The sequence below is a fragment of the Alternaria arbusti genome, assembly GCF_024043155.1.
Source record: "Alternaria arbusti strain BMP 1465 chromosome Unknown scaffold_3, whole genome shotgun sequence".
NCBI classification, from domain to species: Eukaryota; Fungi; Ascomycota; class Dothideomycetes; order Pleosporales; family Pleosporaceae; genus Alternaria; species Alternaria arbusti.
In genome coordinates, this window is record NW_026249943.1 from 1,461,861 (window position 1) to 1,479,826 (window position 17,966).

At 54.4% G+C, this 17,966-nt stretch overlaps 8 protein-coding genes across 8 annotated transcripts; 2 read left to right on the forward strand and 6 right to left on the reverse strand.

Annotated features, from left to right (window-relative positions):
• Positions 1-111: 111 nt before the first annotated feature.
• On the reverse strand, positions 112-888 carry J4E86_003145 (uncharacterized protein; the record flags this gene model as incomplete). The annotated part of the gene is made up of 3 exons (XM_051443701.1): positions 112-494; positions 556-807; positions 834-888. The coding sequence occupies 3 exons, from the start codon at positions 886-888 to the stop codon at positions 112-114; spliced, it is 690 nt and encodes a 229-aa protein (XP_051305196.1).
• A 2,278-nt stretch (positions 889-3,166) lies between these two features.
• Positions 3,167-4,548, forward strand: J4E86_003146 (uncharacterized protein; the record flags this gene model as incomplete). Its single annotated transcript, XM_051443702.1, has 2 exons — positions 3,167-3,242; positions 3,362-4,548. The coding sequence occupies 2 exons, from the start codon at positions 3,167-3,169 to the stop codon at positions 4,546-4,548; spliced, it is 1,263 nt and encodes a 420-aa protein (XP_051305197.1).
• A 330-nt stretch (positions 4,549-4,878) lies between these two features.
• Positions 4,879-6,584, reverse strand: J4E86_003147 (uncharacterized protein; the record flags this gene model as incomplete). Its single annotated transcript, XM_051443703.1, has 3 exons — positions 4,879-6,015; positions 6,066-6,404; positions 6,531-6,584. The coding sequence occupies 3 exons, from the start codon at positions 6,582-6,584 to the stop codon at positions 4,879-4,881; spliced, it is 1,530 nt and encodes a 509-aa protein (XP_051305198.1).
• Positions 6,585-6,976: 392 nt separating this feature from the next.
• NOP9 (Nucleolar protein 9) lies at positions 6,977-9,143 on the reverse strand (the record flags this gene model as incomplete). Its single annotated transcript, XM_051443704.1, has 2 exons — positions 6,977-8,678; positions 8,728-9,143. The coding sequence occupies 2 exons, from the start codon at positions 9,141-9,143 to the stop codon at positions 6,977-6,979; spliced, it is 2,118 nt and encodes a 705-aa protein (XP_051305199.1).
• A 433-nt stretch (positions 9,144-9,576) lies between these two features.
• Positions 9,577-12,432, forward strand: J4E86_003149 (uncharacterized protein; the record flags this gene model as incomplete). The annotated part of the gene is made up of 6 exons (XM_051443705.1): positions 9,577-9,950; positions 10,002-10,840; positions 10,893-11,027; positions 11,086-11,354; positions 11,418-11,665; positions 11,754-12,432. 6 exons carry the CDS (start codon positions 9,577-9,579, stop codon positions 12,430-12,432), a joined length of 2,544 nt encoding a protein of 847 aa, XP_051305200.1.
• Positions 12,433-12,836: 404 nt separating this feature from the next.
• J4E86_003150 (uncharacterized protein) lies at positions 12,837-13,148 on the reverse strand (the record flags this gene model as incomplete). Its single annotated transcript, XM_051443706.1, has 2 exons — positions 12,837-12,905; positions 13,008-13,148. The coding sequence occupies 2 exons, from the start codon at positions 13,146-13,148 to the stop codon at positions 12,837-12,839; spliced, it is 210 nt and encodes a 69-aa protein (XP_051305201.1).
• A 1,023-nt stretch (positions 13,149-14,171) lies between these two features.
• On the reverse strand, positions 14,172-14,487 carry J4E86_003151 (uncharacterized protein; the record flags this gene model as incomplete). The annotated part of the gene is made up of 2 exons (XM_051443707.1): positions 14,172-14,240; positions 14,302-14,487. The coding sequence occupies 2 exons, from the start codon at positions 14,485-14,487 to the stop codon at positions 14,172-14,174; spliced, it is 255 nt and encodes an 84-aa protein (XP_051305202.1).
• A 1,644-nt stretch (positions 14,488-16,131) lies between these two features.
• Positions 16,132-17,497, reverse strand: J4E86_003152 (uncharacterized protein; the record flags this gene model as incomplete). The annotated part of the gene is made up of 2 exons (XM_051443708.1): positions 16,132-17,424; positions 17,486-17,497. The coding sequence occupies 2 exons, from the start codon at positions 17,495-17,497 to the stop codon at positions 16,132-16,134; spliced, it is 1,305 nt and encodes a 434-aa protein (XP_051305203.1).
• Positions 17,498-17,966: the final 469 nt, after the last annotated feature.

Consider the following 17,966-nt stretch of genomic DNA (forward strand, 5'->3'; position numbering starts at 1 on the left):
ACCACCTTTGTATTACTACTCTTAGTCCGCGACTATCGCCGAGCAAATATCACTTCAGAGTGACCTTGGAGATAGGTATTATGACCGTCCTCCTCCATCGACTCCTCCTGCTTACATGACGACACAACACCTTCTCTTATCTTCATCTCCGAACTTCTTCGCATCATTCCACTCCTTCTCGGAAGCATCCCACTCCTTCTCAGGAGCATTCAACTGCTTTGCAGCATCTTCCAATTGCTTATCGATCTTTTTGTTATGTCTTTCGACCTCCCTTTTCTGGCTCTCGTACTCTAGCCTCTCACGCTCTTTCTCACAGCACGTAGCATCGCTTCCGTTCGAAGGAGTCGCACCACAGGCCGGAACTGTTCTCTTGATATCCCCAGTCTTGATAGTCTTCTTCGACCTTGTTCCGTCGGGATGTTTGACACGAATGGTAGTGCGACCGTTCTTGTACTTGGTGACAAAGGTATCGCCGTCTTTGAGGCCAGCCGAATCTACATAATGTTAGCATTTGCAAGTTCGCTGCGCCATGACACGTATACCTGAAAGACTTACGGCTAAGATATCCAACGAGCGACATAAGTCGGTGGCTCAGTGCGTCTACCGCTGCTCGCTTACTTGCACGTCGCAAACCTCCAACGACGGTATCGCCGTGCAACACAGCGCCATCATTGACAGCAATCACTGCGTGACCAGCCTCACTGGACTTAGCGATGAGGAGAGCCCTAAATCCCTTTTCGCATGTGCATGTTGGAAGGATGATAACCTGGTACTGATGCTCATGGCCGTAGAGGAAAGAAGCGTTCTCTGTTGGTAGAGCTCTATTAGCTAACTGCACAGCGATGTGGGCATGAGTAACTTGCCGTTTACGCTCTGTGCTGCATCCATGACTGCGGTTGGTGAGGATGCGGATATGTGATTCACGCAAGATACGATGCGTGGTTTATTGTGCGACGTCCCATTAAGCGTACCCAACTCAAACAAGTTCACGTGTCATGTAGGAGGGGTCATGATGTTGATATTATGTCTATAGAGACTGGGAGTACCAAATTTCTGGGTGGGTTCATGATACCTACATTTGATGTCTACAGCGAATTGCAAGACTGCTGCAGCATCCCGGCCAAATTGAGATGCTCGAGATGTGCAAAAAGATGAAGACAGGAAATAGGTGTCCACAAAATAGTTGTGACGTTGTCGGAGTAGAGTGAATGCTTGTATGGGTCGGGCAAAAAGGCAAAAAGAAAAGTGCAAAAACAGAGTTTCGAACCCACGAAGGGTGAGGTGTTTCCAAAGATTGAGTAAGTGCAGTGTTGTGCGGGACTCGCGGTCACTTCTGGTAAAAGGCAAGAAATGAGTTCGTACAAATCCTCGCACTGCACATTGATACTGCGTAAATATCGGTTATATATACTGAACAAAAGTTGCTGGTGATGCTGGTGGACCCAGCGCAGGTGCCAGATGAAGCGAGGGCCAGTGCGGGCGGCGAAACCCATGGTCGGCAACAGAGAGGGAAGCGCTGGCCGTGCGCTGTTGCCTGTGCGCCTTGTGCCCGACTCATGTTTTCTTTCGCGCTCTTGTCGCGATGCATCATCCGGGTTCTGTACGTCTCGCTTCTGTAGGAGGTCAACGCCAAAGGAGGTCAGAAGGTAAGAAGGCAAGTGCAGTAGGTGAGTGAGCGAGAGCCCCGCGCTTGAGGTCAAAGGGGTTCGCCAGGCTTGTGTCACACGTGCCCCGCATCAGAGCGACGGCCTGCAGGCTGCAGGCCTCCTTTTGTCTTCAGCCAACTTCATCTACAATACTATTACCTGTAAAGCCCTTCGACATTTGCGACGCTTCTTTGAAGCTGCATGCGTGGCTTGCTATGCGCGCATTTTGTAATTATCGCTCATTGCGTGAGAGATGTCGTCGAAGGCCGTCGTCTCCAGCTGGTTTCAAGTGAGTAGCATCCTCTAGGCTAAAGACCTGTTGACCCTTCGTTTCTTCTTGGAGTCGCATCTCTCTTTTGAAAGTCCCGGCATACTTAGCACGTCGGGCGCGCCTTGTGGACGCTTGATCTGAACTGCCATGCGTTCGTCTCACTCTGTGTTTCTACTCACACACGAACATTATGCGTACCCAGGTATGTTTCCGCTCTCAGTGTTATCGTTCGAGTCATCATGCATTTCGCCGTGTCCCTTTCTTTCGCTTCGGTTTCCTTTCTTCGCTTTCAAACTGCTATCATTCCAAATTTGCGGTCCTTGATCTTTCACAAGACGTTTGCAGCGCTGGGGCTGGTGTCGTCAACGTACTTGCCTCGCAAAGTATGGACAGCACTTGACACGCACTATATATCAACAGATGCAGCCTTCGATCAAACATATCGCACTCATTGCATCAAGATTAAAGCTATCGTAATTGTATCCGTATACCGGCCTGCAAACGATCGGCTAATGTGGTGACTTGAATCGACCCGTCTCTATCACCAAGCAGCGATGGGTATATGGCAACGGCTTTCCAATTCACTCATACAGTCATGATCTTATTCAAGTCTACCGATCATGTAGCTTCTCCGCGTTTAAAGTCTTCAGTCCTCTCGGTCTCGAGAAGCCATTTGCCTAGCCAACGAACTCCTAATTGTGGTGTCGCTCTCACCTATATTGTTTCCTTCTTCACTTCGTTCTAGTCGTCCAAATGTTTGTGGCCCAGCGCCTGGGGCAGGTTGAGGTTTCAGTTCGTGTTCCTTATCATAACCTGGGGTTGGCGTTTCATCCCTCATCGTATCTCTTAAGGCAGTCGCGACCACGATATCTGGACCCTGCAGGACGATCCATGAATACCTTCGCCGTTCGTCGCGACTGCCCAAACGGCGTCGCCTAAGGCCCAGAAGGCGCTAGCGCAGGTAAAGGTACCACAACAGCGCAACAATACCTAGTCGTCAACACCGACCGCGCTTCCTCTTCAACGCCGATTACAGTCCCTACAGTCTCTGTTGGTTCCCAGCTTCCCTAAATTGACCAGTCGGTCTTTCCTTCTTTTCAGCTGCAGGCAGTCATTCACTCATTTCTCGCACCTATACATCCGCTGCGCTGCACGGCTTCACCTAAACAACCCACAACATTCCCACACCCAGCACCTTTACGTTGTATACCCAGCTTAAACATCCCATAACACTCGCTTCATCATCACCATGAAGTCCATCGTTTTCGCGAGCGCTCTTGCCGCCGCCGGCCTTCTAGTAAGCTCTGCGAGCGGACGTCCACTCAGTGAGTTACCAGAATTCTCTCCACCTGCGGCATACTGTGACGATAGTCTCATCTGCTGGGCTGAGGTTACAGTCACATCGCTGCCTGTCTATGATATATCGTTCACTAATAAGGTACAGATCATAAGCGCAAGGTTGTCACCGAGGTAATCTACGTCACCGAAGTCATGGCTGAAGTTGCTGTCTTCGTCAACGACGCAGGCGCGCCCTATTCAACTGCGACTTCGACGATCCTCACTTCACCCGTCACTGTGCCCTCAATCACAGCCGAGACGACATCGTCAACTGTCGAGCCTCCGCAGACTTCATCAGCCGTGCCAGAGCCAGCTCCCTTACCAACGTCTTCCGCATCTGCTTCTCTGCTAGCAGAGCCTACTGCTGTCGACATTCAGGATGCGACCACGACACCCTCACCGTCACCCTCACCTGCGCCGCCAGCTCCTACTCAAGAGCCTGAGCCCCAGCAACCAGCGTCTCCACCCGAGGACGTCCCGGTCGAAAAGGCTGCCGCTGGAACTCTGCCTCTGGGTATAACTTGGGATGCTTACAGCGGCTCCGCCAACTGCAAGACCCCGGATGAAGTTGCTAGCGAATTCAGTAGCATGAAGGACTACAAAGTCATCCGCATCTATGGCATGGACTGCAATCAGATCCCACTTGCAATTCAGAACGCCCAGAAGAACGGCCAAAAGCTCATGGGTGGTGCGTATCTAGACCCCAGTGGCGGCGGCGAAGATCCCAGCCAGGTTATCAAAGCCTACAAGAGCGCCATTGATCAGTATGCCGGCGGCAATTGGGATGTTATCCAACTCTTCGCGGTCGAGAATGAGCGCGTCAACGAACGCAGAATGACATCTTCCCAAGTCGTCGACGCAATCGGTCAAGCTCGCACCCAACTACGAAGCCTCGGTTACAACGGACCTGTAGGCGCAGTCGAGACCGCTCCTGCTACGCTCGATAACCCTGCCATATGCGGCGCCTCAGACGTGGTCATGGTCAATATCCACGCCTTCTTCGACCGGAACACCCAAGCTCAGGATGCTGGTACATTTGTCAAGAGTCAAGTTGAGCGTGTAAAAGCCGCCTGCAGTAACAAGCGCCTCATCGTCACTGAGTCCGGCTGGCCTCGCCAGGGTAATGCGAATGGTGCAGCCGTCCCGTCGCCCGAGAACCAACGTATGGCCCTCGACTCCCTCCGCGCGAGTTTTAATGGCGATCTGTTCTTCTTCAGTGCCTACGACTCGGAGTGGAAAGCCGACTCTGCGTCAACCTTCAACGCTGAGCGTTACTGGGGTGTGCTCGACTAGCTATTCTGAAGGAAGCTACCACATCGTTGGAATGATATCGCAGACTGCGTCTTGCGACATGCATCTTTCTTATTGCATCTCTCAACAAGCAACTGCATACGCCCATCACTTCTGCCATTTTTCTTGCCGACGCACTCGCGGCCTAGTGCTGCGTAAGTGTGTGTGGAAGATCATTTCTGGTGTTTACATGCTACGGGTATGATTACGAGATACGAGCATCATGTAACATAGATATCCAGTTCTCAAATGAATGAATGCTTTTCAATATGATAATCTAGCAAGACTTGCTTTTGTGACCTTTACCAGTCCGTCCTCCTCGTCTGAACACGTTCAGTATCCCAAATCCGCAGCTGTCTCTTCCAACGCCTTAACAAGCCCATCCAACGTACCTTTGATCAATCCCCCGTTCACCACGACCCTGAAGAACTTGCCCTTCTCGCCCGGCGCAAAGTCAATCATGAAGCCCCTGCTAATAAGCCTATTAGCAATCTCTGTTGTCGCCTTACTATTCGCGTCCGCGTCCTCTTTCAACTGCCCTCCCTTTGCATAATAGAAGCACACCTGTAGACACGGCAACGGCTCCGGACTGATCGTCTTGAAATTGCCACTTTCTTTCAGCTTGCTCAAAAGGTACTCTCCGTTCTCGTATCCACGAGCGACCAAATCGCTAAAGTGCTGCGGGCCGTAGTATTGCAGCGCAAGGAACATCTTCAAGCTATCGGCGCGCCGACCACATTGGGGTGTCAGATCAGCGAGGTCGTAGATATCCGCTGCGTCGGTGCCGGGCGCGTTGTGGAAGAGGTAGCCCGCTGGCAGCGTGAGTGCACGGTAGAACGTGTTCATATCGCGAGCAAGGAGGAAGGAACATGTCATCGGTACGCCGAGCATCTTGTGCGGGTTGATAGCGATACTGTCCGCGAGTTCAGCGCCCTTGAGCCTCGTTTCCCGGTACTTCTCGTTGAAGACCACGCTGCCGCCCCATGATCCGTCGATGTGGAACCAGAGATTCTGTTCCTTGCATATCTTGCTGAGAGCAGGGAACGGGTCGAAAGAGCCCTGAACGGTTGTTCCGGCTGTTGCGTTGAGGAAAAAGGGTGTTTCGCCGCGGTCTTTGCTTTCTTTTACGCAGCGTTCGAATTCAGACGGGATCATGCAGCCGCGGTCGTCGACGGGGACGGCGATGACGTTTTTGGAGCCGAGGCCGAAGAGGTTGGCGGCTTTTTCGACAGAGTAGTGGCCGTGGGCTGAGGTGAAGATGGTGAATTTGTGGGATCCGTTGCCGTCGGTTTTGGTCTCGGGGTAGAGCGTGTTTCGCGCGATTACTATGGCGGAGCTGTTGGAGGCGCTGCCGCCGGGTTGCGAGATACCTCCTGAGGTGGAGGTGGGGAGGCCGAATAGTGTTGCTAGATACTTTGTCGTTCGCTTTTCAACCAGGGTTAGGACGGGTGAGACTTGGTAGACGTGTGACTGCTGTGTGTTAATGATGCCTCAAGTACAGAATTTGAAGCAAGACATACGTTGGTGTTCAGTACGGCCAACACCAGTTCGCTGACCACTCCCACGGCATTCGTGCTCGCATACAACTTGTCCAAAAACCCTTGATCCCATGTGTTGACAGAGTACTTCAAGATACTCTCCACGAGCTTGACCAGGCCATCTTTACCGGTCTTACCGTCATTGATCTCCAGCTGTTCTTTGAGAATGGACTCTAGCTTCTTAGGTGGGTGGTGCTCTACTAACGCGGTTCTCGGCCCGCCACCTTCAATTTTCAGTCCATGGCCTGTGTGTTTAGTCGCCGCGTCTTCATCGGCTGAGCGGATGAAGGGTATTATCAGCTCTTGAATAGAGTCGAGAAGCTATTCGTACCGTCAGTAGGTGACTCTATACCGTGGGATAGATTCTTGTCTGGATGGGAGAGATGAGGCACGATGGGAGTTCAGGAACATGTCGGAACAATCGGAATGCCCTTCCGAGTCACTTACGTCTTTGACTTCCTCGGCGCGATGGAGGGTTTCTCCCTGTTGTGGGGATGACATTGCGAGAAGCGTGTGTACGGATTATATTACGGTAATACAGGAAACTTTCATGGGGCCTTGAGTGCTCGTACTTCAAGGAGTGATGAGTGTAGAAGAAGTCACAAACACAAACAAAGGTGGCCGAGTAGTCGGCGTTAGCGCCGAACAATTAGCAATGACGAACATGGAGTCATCGATTCTTTCTGCTCGGGGTACAAGCCACATTCCTAAAGCAAAACTGTTCTCATGCAAGTATGCCACTAAAAGGTATCTAGAGTCGTCGAATCAGAAAAATGCGTGACAGGCCCACCTAAGCCCTAAGCCCAGCTCGGAAAACGCCGTTAAACGATGCCTCATTCTCAGCGAGCCGTGCTGACAAAAGAAATTCCTGTACATGATGTGTAATGTGACTATTATTGCGCAACAAGGCTCTTGGCCTTGCTGCTGCTTCCGCTGCTGACACTGCTGTTTGTCGTGTGACTCCCCTTCTTCGGCTTTTTGCCGTCCTTGGCTTGTGAGGCTTTCGCAGCGGCATGCTTCTGCCTTGCCAACTCGATAGCTGTCAGATGTCTTCCCACCCGATGGTTTTGCGGGGGTGTTGCGTCGCCGTTGGACTCGGGGAAGCTTTGGAAACCGTCATTGCCGGCGGTGTAGCGTGATTGTGTGACCCAGTCGCCGCGTTTGCGTTTGTAGAGATCCATGCGCCAATTTCGCCAGACCGCACGCCCGACAAAGGATTCGCGAAGCGAGTTCTCATTTTCGGCCAACTCTTCCGCGATGCGCTCGCGGATGAAAGCGAGGCCAGCTGTACCGTGCCAGATGGCGTCGATGACGTGGGATGCAGCAGGATCAAGTGCAAGTTCCCCAATCTTGCCATAGAACTGTTGTATCATTTTTCGTCGAAAGATGACGGAAGCGTTCTTCGACATTAGGGCAGCTTGAAGCGTCCGTGACGCTGTAGAGTCGCGAGCGAGCTGAACGGCGAGTTCAGGGGACAGGTTGGCCAGAGAGTCAAAGACAAGTTGGCCGAGGGGCCCATCCACGGTCATCATGGTTTGTGCCAAGAGTGACCCGTGAACCTTCTCGGGTGAGTGCTCGTGCTTAGCACGAGGCTTGCCGTCTTCCTCACTGAGCTTGAGAATGCGTGTGACTTCGAAGCCGTTGGAGCCGGCATATGCAGTCTCCAGCTGAGCCTTGATAGGCGAGCAGTCGATGTCACGCGCGATGCATCGCTCGATGAGTGTCTTGATAACTCCCGTCCGGCCACGTTCTACCAAGCTGGGGATCTGGTCCACTATTTGACGCATGGCTTCTTCTAGATCGTCCTTGCCGAGTCTTTCCATGATCTTTCCAACCACATAGGCCGCGATCTCATTGCGAGCTAGCGTACCCATACGTTCCTTGAAGAACTCTCCGTAAATGGACTTGAATACCTTTCCGGGCGCATTCTCGATGATGACTTCCAGTAGCCGGGAGCCAATGGTGTCGTACACAAGCCCGTTGATCAGGATGGCGCTTTCTGTTCCTTCCGCGATAGGATTATCTGGGAGAAGTCGGTGGATGATGGACTTTTCGTCCTTGGCGCGCGACTTGCCGAAGTGGGAGAGCTCCAGCTTGAGCAGCAGTTGTAGAGTGGGGCTGCCGAGTGGGTGTGTGGTTAGGGTACGGAGGTAGTGCGACTCAATGCCCGAAACACTCTCGCTGATGACCTTCTCCAGGGCCTCGGAAAAGCTTTCGGGGACGGCCCTTTCTTCGAGTAGACGTTCCTGCTCCTTCTCTGCGCCTGAGACGGTGACCTTTTCCTTCTTCTTGCTCTGCATAGCCGACTTGTTCTGTTTTTCCAGCGGGGCGCCTGATAGAATGACGAGGAGTACTCTCAGTACGTGCGATGCATACTTGTCGGTCATTAGGAAACCCATGTAGCCCTCCAGCTCGCCCAGCGTGTACAAGAACAAATTCTCCATGGAGACGAGGACTTGGTCGGGGTCTGACGACGGGGGTGTTGCAAGCTTCTCAGGTTTGGTAGCAGTCTCTTCGGTGACGATAGGCGCAGCTTGTATGAAGAGGGCTTCGCAGCAGTGGGACGCAAATCGGTTCTGGACCAGGTTGAGGAAGCTGCGACGGGTTAGCAAGTTGAATGGGGAAGGAGCGATTCAGTACGTACTTTCCGCTGAACTTCTGGAACAGGCCCTTGAGCTGGTCGGGCGAGGAAAGAAGGATCAGACGTTCGAGCAGGCGCGACGTCTGGCTGTTGGCGATTTTCAGTTCCTTCCCGTCGGCCTCTTTCCAGACGCTGGCGAGGAAGATGTCGCGGTCCTCGGAGCTCTCGAACTGGTTCAGCTCGAGCATCTCGTCGGCCTTTTTGAAGTACTCCTGCTCCTGCTCGTCGAGCATTCCGTAGAAGGGCGTGGCATCCGGGCGGGCGACGTCATGCTCGGAGACGTGGTGCGCAGGGTTTTCGGCTTCGAGCTGGTCGATGTCCTCTTTCTTGAAGCGCTTTGCACTCGCATCGTCGTCCTGGTCCCGCTTGCGCTTCTTCTGGTCGTCGCGGCGGCCGCGCTTCTTGTGTTCCTTGGGCATGGCGGCTGGCGATGACGGCAGCGGCGCAACACAAAAAGTTTCGCAACTTCGGCTATTGGGCGGGGAGAGGTCTGCAGTGCTCACGCAGCAGTGCCGGGCAGGACAGGCAGTAAATAGACAGCGGCGGAACAGAACCGCCTGGGCCTTCTTTACAGCGGTACAGAGGTTTGCAGGGCGTAGGTCACGGCAGTAGGTGGATTAAGGACGTTCTCCAATAGTGGCCTGACGCACGGTTGGATCTTGCTGGATCTGAGAATCGGCTGGGATGATCGATCGGTGGCGCAGGACGAGAATCGTGGGAGGGCGCACAGGCCGACCACCGAGGCTCCAGCTGCCAGGGCGGGCGCCGACGTCGCCACACCTAGGCAGCCCGTACCGACGCGAAGTGCCTAGGCGCACTCCAACGCCCACCACCGCCCGTTGATCGTACGAGATGGACGACAACCAGACTCGCGTCGCCGACTACCTCGACGACAAGCTCCAGAATGCCGCTGACCTCGACGGCCTCGACGCCCTATTGGCCACGCTGAAGTCGCAGCATGGGCTCCTCCGCCAGCAGCTCGACGACGCACAGCGCGACCTGCACACGGCCAAGGAGGCCTCGCATTCGCACCATGGCGACCTCACGCGCGCCGCCGACCGCTTCCACCACGAGCAGGCCGACATTGACCGCCGCCTGCTGGTCATCACCGCCTCCGAGACGAGCGACGAGGCCGTGCCCCGCTTCGAGCAGGTCCTCGACACGCTGCACCGCCTGGATGTCGCCAACGGATACGTGCAACTGCTGGCCGAAGTCGACGTTCTGAGGTAGGACAGCCCCCGTGTCCGATACGGCCTCAGTCAGCTGATTCCGCGCAGCAAGCAAGCCCAGGCGCAGCTCCAGACGTCCAATGAAGCCGCCCTCGCGCCCTACAAGCAGCTGCGCGCACTGCACACCCGCCTCGTCAACCTGCAAGACGACGCCGAGGGCGCCGCGCCCCAGCTGCTCCACCACGTCAACACCATCGCCCAAGCCCTGCGCACCAAGATCCTCGACGCCTTCGCCGCCGACCTCGACCGCATCCTCAAGAAGATACACTGGCCCACCCCCAAGGCCGCCATACCCAGCCCGCTGCAGGAGGAATGGGAGACGGCCATCGTGAAGCTGCTCGATCTGCAGCTGCCCGAACTGCAGGGCATGAGCTATGCCAGCGGGCCGGGCGACAAGGTCAAGCTCCCGCCCGTCCTCTTCCCCATCGAGGTGCTCGTGCAGCCGCTCGAGATGCGCTTCCGCTACCACTTCGACGGCGACAAGCCCACGAACCGCATTGATAGGCCAGAGTACTTTCTCTCCCACATTACCACGCTTTTGAACGACTACAGCGCATTCGTCAGTGACCATGTGCAGCCTGTCCTGCTGCGTCACTTCCGCGGCACCGATCTTGCGCTTAACCCCGTCTACATCGATGCCATGTCCGCCTTCATAACCGCCCTACTGCCCATGCTGCGCTCCAAGATTGGCTCGCTACTGCCCCAGGTTGCGGGCCAGCCCCAGCTGCTCAGCCACCTCATGCACGAGATAATGAGCTTTGACACGACCATCAGAGACACCTGGGGATATGACGGCGGCTATGGCGTCGATGGATGGAAGGGCTTATCATGGGAATTCCTTGTTCAGGGCGACTGGTTTGGCCGATGGCTGCAGGTCGAAAAAGACTGTACGTTGGCCCGTTACCCAACGGATAAATGTCGGGTCGCTAACATCCGCAGTCGCTCTGTCTCGCTATCAGAACATCGTCGAGGCTCCAGACTTTGGTGATCTCGACTACGAGAGCGTCGATCCCAAAGCCACCAAGCCTACCAAGGGAGCGATCCGCGTGAACGACCTGCTCGAAACCATAACCGGCATGTCCTCGCCTACCCCTCCTTTCCAGATGCGTCGCTAATCAGCAATGCATTGCAGATCGATACAGACCCTTGACATCCTTCAGCCAGAAGCTCACCTTCCTGATAGACATACAGATTGCCATTTTCGACAAACTCCACGAAAGGCTGCAGAGCAATCTGGAAGCGTATCTGTCCATGACCACGTCACTGGGTCGCGCTATGGGCGGTGTGACCAAGGAGGAACAGGAGAAGCTGCTTGGCGTCGAGGGACTGGAGCGCCTTTGCAAGACGTATGGCAGTGCTGACTATCTCGAACGGGCCATGCGTGACTGGAGCGACGACGTGGTAGGCTCTCACTTGCATGATTCCTGTGTGACCCGAACTTCAGCTAACCCCTTTGTTCTGTAGTTCTTCCTCGATATCTGGGAAGGTCTACAAGATCGTGCTCGTGGCCAGACTAGCAATATTGGTACCATGAGCGTGGCCGACGTCGCGGAACGCACATCCAAGAACGTTGAAAGTGACGACGTCGATGGCGGTTCCCTCTTTGACGAGACGGCATCGTGGTACGCGCGCCTCCGTGAACGCAGTGAGAAGATTATCATCGACACACTCAACAGCAATGTGCGTGAGGCGCTGCGTCCATATCGGCACATGTACGTATCCAGATCTGGACCCCTGCCCTGTGGATCCAGATCCAAAACCCTATACTTCCTAATCCCACTTACTAAGATTTGCTTTTAGCAACCCGTGGGCAACTCTTAGCGGGCCTTCCGCTTCAGCCTCGACCGCCACAGAACTGTCACCAACTGCAGAAATCGACCCATTACTTACCTACCTACGTAGCACGCTAGCATTCCTTTCGCGAGCTCTAGCATCTGCGCCATTGCGGCGCATCACTCGGGCCGTCCTGACCACCATCTCGACAACGCTGTGGGAGAATGTGCTCAGCCGGTATCGATTCTCTACTCAGGGAGCTGCCCAGCTACACGCTGACCTCGCGGCCGTTTGCCGAGTCGTGGACAAGCACGTTGGTCCAGGAGTTGCCGAAGCGGGCTTAGCCAAATGTCTCGAAGGCGTCAAAATCGTCGGATTACCCGTAAAAGGCACTTCAGCCTCGCAAGTTGATACTGCAACGGGCCGGGATGACGACGGTGGCGAAGAAGACGAGGACTGGGACACGGGAGCTTGGGCCGCAGAAGACGGTGACGAGGTGCATGATGCTCCGCAAAAAGCAAATTCCACCCGTGACACAGCGTCTGGGGTTGAGGGAGGAGGGGAACTTGGGCTGTGGGAGGTGGAGAGGCGGCTTTTTGCGGATAATCAATCTGCGAGGGATGTGCTGGAGGACTTGGGATTGGAGCTCCTGAGTGAGACGGAGGCGCGGGCGTTGTTGAGACGGAGGGTTGAGCTGGCTGGATAGGTATGTGGGTTTGCGATTGAAAGTTTGAGGCGACGGGACTATCGGGAGGGTTGCGCATGCTGTGCGGGCATCCAATAGTTGAATCCCGGTCTGTCACGATGGCATTTGTGATGTTGAGCATGGCGATGCATGTGTCCGATGTAGGAATCTAAGACACTTCACACTTCATATTTACCCGACAGCGCAGACCTGTCTCACTTGACAACGCATGCTCATCGTCAAATAAACCTTGAATTTCATTCCTGGGTATCATATCCATCATATCTGCTCTGATCAATTTTCCCACAGCCATGCCTGCCCGCAATCATTACTCAGCTCGCCGTGCTGACCCGGAAAACCGTCATCTCCCCGCACTGCTCAAGCGGACCCGAGCAGTCGCAGCACCATCGCAAGAGTAGTCCCGCCTAGTTGGAATACTTGGGATTAACCTTCTTGCCAGTGACCTTCTCGTACGCCTTGCGCATGCCGTCGGTCTAGTTTTCACCTCGTTAGCTCTCACCCTCAACAAACTGCAACCAACACCTTGCGCACTACTGCTAATCACGAAGCAAATACAGTGGAGTGTCTGAACTTACAATCTTCTCGCTCATACCACGGTTCGCAGCAATCTTCTGACCCTGCGCGCCGCCGAACTTCTTGGCTCCGGCGTTGAAGGCCTTGTCGAGGTAATCTTGACCTCCAGCACCGGCACCACCACCATGGTTGGGGTTGTTCATATTTGCGGGTTGTGGAGGGTGTGGTAGACTTGTTGGGTATATGTGCGATGACGGGTGTGAGATGGAGTAGTATTGCGCGATGGACAGTTGATGGTGTAGTGGAGGATGAAGCAGAACGGTGAGGTGAGTAAACAGTCGAGTCGATCGCAAGGAAAAGGGCCGTGAGTCAATGCTCTTTTTATGCGCTTGTCCACGCTTCCCTCACCTGGACCCTTGTTCTGTGAAACCTTAACTCGCTATCACGCTCTTGCTGGGTACGCGGCCAATGAGGCGCGTAGGCTAATCACTCATATCGCACCGCCACGATTTGCAAGCTGAGGAAAGAGCATCTAGACCTCCGGCTTCATGACCGCGTGGTCTACTGCGCCTCTAGTGACGTTTGCTTTTCTGCTATGTCAGCTCACTATTGCGGTTTGCAGGTGTCGTGATGGGCTGGCTCAATAGGCGGTGTTGCGGCCATTCAATATTGTACCGGAGTAGGTTACAGGAGAATATGCATCGTGGTGCATCGCGTGCATTCTTAGCTCGATCGTGCAAAAAACTTGGCTTTTCGGGCCGCTGAAGCTTGGTTACGTAGAGCGTTCTCTGGAGAAGGGTAAAGCTTGTGGACAGACGGACGGGAGAGAGTAACCCGGTAGACAGACGGTTGAGAGCATGTATGTGATGGCACGCAGAAGGCGCGAGGGGCAGCGTGGGAGCGGTGTGACATGACGTCATGCATGTCAACCAAACTATGGTGCGCATGTGAAGACACGTCCAAGCTGTAATTCAAATCGTAAAGCTTCATTCAGGGTCGTAAGTATATATACAAAGCATGTTTAGTGTGCCGTTGCGACAGGCTGTTGTTGCACTCTCTGCTGCTCAAATGTCCTCTGATGTTCGAGTTCATGCTCCTGTGCCTGTTCGTCCAAACTGCGCGACCTCAACGGAACGATCGTTCCATTGATCCTCTCAATGTACGGCCGACACTTGTTCCACTTGTCATCCAACTTGTGCATCGTCTCTTTGAGTGTCGAGGTGCGTTTAGTTGGAGACTTTGTCGGGGACGTCCTTGCCGGTTGCTTTTTCGAACATGTTACGAGCGCCATCGGTCTGCGTGAACGTTAGTATATTGAGTTCATGCAACTTGAAAGCTAGCAAGGCCCAAACTTACAATCTTCTCATTAACACCCCGATTCTTCTGAGTATCCTGACCCGCGGCGCCGCCGAACTTCTTCTCTGCGGCGTCGAGACCCTTGTCGAGGTAGTCTTCGCGCTGCGCTTGGTTCTGCTGAACACCCGTCGTCGATGTGTCCTGGCTGGTGGGTCCTTGGGAAGCATTTCCTGGGATGGAGTTCATCTTGTCTTAACCTTGTGAGGTGCGGGAAGGCTAGATGTCTGGATGACGAGTATAAGCGGGAGACTGGTGCGATCCAGATTGGTAGTCTCACAGGTGCGGCTTGTACGGATCGTGGCGTAGACTTAGTGGTTTAAGGGTCGTAGTGATTACTGTAGCGTGTATTGAGGCTTGTAAAGGTGACGACGCCACGACCTTGGAAGGTAGGCAAGTCTTAAGTAGGTTCTCAGAATTCGCAAAGGAAGCCGCGGGGCATGATTATGGGAGTCGTCATGGAGAACCACAAGCCACATCATATCTGCATATCTGCCCTATCAGCAACTGAGCATCTTGAACGAGCATTATCAAACGATGCTGCATCCTAAACGGGTTGCCAAACTTCCAAAAACTTGGCTTTCGGGCACTTAAACTTGGCTTTGGCCCTGCTGCCGCGTGGGCTGCGGAGATAAAAGCCTTAATTGATCATGAACAATAATGCGTCCTATTAAACGATGCGGAGACGTTGCTTCTCCTACCATTTAATCACTGGCCGTGGAAGCGCGTTGTTCAAGCGCTGTTTGACGATCCACCACACCTATGACATCACACATCGTTGACTTCCAAGGGGATTTTACCCGGTATGACGCATCACTAGGTAGTTTGATCTGCGAATCTCGATGCTTCTGGATAATCTTTTTCCAAGCTTGGGACCGGAAAGCGGAACGCGAAATGTGGACCAGTTTTGCGTGTCGTGCATAATGCGGAGACGGTGGTGGAGCGAGCAGGCATAAGCGATTTATCGTGGAATTCTTTTCGTGGCAAGTAAGCCGCGATGCTCGTATGAGAGTGATGAAATTTTGCATCTGTCATTGAAGCATACCACACAGGTATAGTCATTGCGACTGAGTGGATATGGTAAAGAGCATTCAACGTTGTCGCTCGCGGCTTCCACATGTTCAGCCTCATGCGTGCCTGCGCTAACCAGAAAAGCGCACACCACGTTTGCTCGTCTGCCTCGTCTACTTTGGGACGCGTCTGCCTTGAGGGCATCTCTTGTGATGAGCTGCTACCTAGGTGTGACTCTCTCTCAAACGTCAGGCGTTCAGATCGCGTGTTTGGAACTCACCTTTACCTTTGACCTTTACTTGATAGCACCGTGATGGTGTCACGTATATTCACATACTCCCTCTCTGGCTTGAAGCAGTACCACACTAGCAAAGAACATAACACGTCAAGGACAATAGGTAAACGGTATTGTGCAGTTTCGTTCTACAAACAGGCTAGACTACCATCACCTAATCCATTGCGGCCATCACGCCATCAACATCATGGTCATATCCTAGCAACGACCGTACCATCGTAAACACCTCCTCTCGTCCCCGATTACTCACCCCGAAACGCCATTGTAAAGATGAGTCCACGTCTAATGTGTACTACTCGATCCCAACGACAGAAAGAGAAGCCTGGGGTATCTCAAAAGGGTATAAAGCTACTTGAGCTCTGACGACTCGAAGGTCTTTTAAAGCAATCACACCTGCCCCAACGCCTGTGCTTAAACGCACGGTACAATGGACGAAGACGCTGTAACGCACGACAAAAAACAACAGAAAAGACATACAAGGAAGGAAAAGACGTATGAACGAAGCAAAGCGACGTGGAGGGGACGCATCAACCGAACTGCTTGATGAGAGAGTGCAGAAGATGGCAGAAGAGTCCATGTAGGTCGACAAAGAAGTTCTCCTGACCGACGATCTCGACGAGGCTCTTTGCCTTCATCACATCGCGGGACACACGGGGAAAGCCATCTGGGTCGACCTTCTTTGCGGAAAGGAAAGAGGACACAGGTGTGATGTTGCGGAAGTTGGGGGTGCTCGTCGTGGAGAAGGTCCGTTCTTTGTGCGGTGCAGAGAAGTTGGGTGGCATTGAAGAGGCGGAGGTTCCAAGAGGAGGTGTGTTTCCAGATATGGCGGTGGTGGGACGTGACAGGACCTGCGAAGCTGCACTCTCACGTTCAAGGACTCTGTCAGCCAGGGAGATGATCCGGTTGGCGATGCCCTCAAAGGCTTCGATGATCTTCACCATGGCCTTTGTGGCTCTCCGGTAATCGCGACCGGCCATGGCGATGAAGGCGTAGGTGCGCTTAGCTCCTCGCGAACGCGGATCCTGCAGACGAAAGACGTACGCGATGGTGTAGCCAGCGACTGAGTCTCCGAACATGATGGGCCCGGACGGCTTGCTAAGGGGAAGGACCTCGGTGGACAATGTACGGATGCAGGTGCGTCGCAAGAGCGAGTAGGTGCTGGGCGACTGCGGCTGACTGGTGGAGATGTAGTTCAATGTGTGGGTGTGTATGCCTCTCGACACGAGCATCGGTGAGGGAGGTATTGAGTCTGGGAACGAGCCCGAGGCGCCGCTCTGGTAGGAAGTCGACTGCTCTGTGTCTGAGACATCGGACGAATCGGTGCTACTGAGGTCGTCCCGGGACACTGGTCGTCGCACTGGGTAGTTCTGGGAGCTACGCAATACCGGGCTGCCATTTCGTCCTCTTCCGTCTTTCGTGGGACTACCAGGGGCGCCGTTGGGGATCTTGTCGCTGTACTTCTGGGGCACTACCATCTGGCAGTTCTCGCAGGCGTCGGAGTCGGAGTCGATGGTGCTGCTGGTTCTCCGTCCGCCAAAACTACTGCCGGAAGAGGAGGGAAAGCTCGGAAAGTATGGGTTGTGCGTGGGGGAGCGCGGGCTGTTGGGCGGCGACTCGAAGGGCGAGGTGAGCTGTGGCAGGCGCGCGTTAAGCTTGAGGGTGGTGGGCTGATCGTACAGGCCGTTGTAGGAGTAGGCCGAATGCGGCTCTTCGGAAGGCGGCGTCACACATGGGTTGCAGGAGCCGCAGGGCGAGGTCGAGGCCTGGGTGCAGATGATGGATGTCGGACCGTGGGTCTCGCAGAAGTGTGCGAGGGAGATCTGAGGTCGCGTTAGCCGGGCTCGTGACATGGCCGACGAGTGTAAGCGCGCGGGAACTTACCGTAAAGTCCATGGTTCCTGCTCTCTGTCTTATCTCTACCGTCTCATGGTGGTCGCTCTGGGTGGTGGTGGGTCGGGGTTGTGGCTCAGCTGACAATCGATAGCCCAGAGGGGAGTAGTTGCCGCGCTCGTCGGGACCGGGCTGCTCTGGTGTGGTGGTGGATGGGCTGTGAGTGGCAGGAGGCAGCTATCGCCAGGCACCGGTGCACAGTTTCAGAAGACAAAGGGTGGCGAGGTCGCGTGGTGAAGATGGCGCGGGTGGAGTGGCACTCGGATGGGGATCGTGGTGTTGGTCGCAAACGTTGGGCCGGGCTCGTAGGATTATATGGAACGGGCTTACAGCACAGCGCTAGGACTCGACTGGCACTCTGCACGGCATCGAAGGGGCATACTTAGGCCCTGGAGACACACACGGCGCCGAGGACCTGGCGGATTTAGCTCACATCATGGCGAGGATTCCTGGGAGCAATTACGGGGGCAGC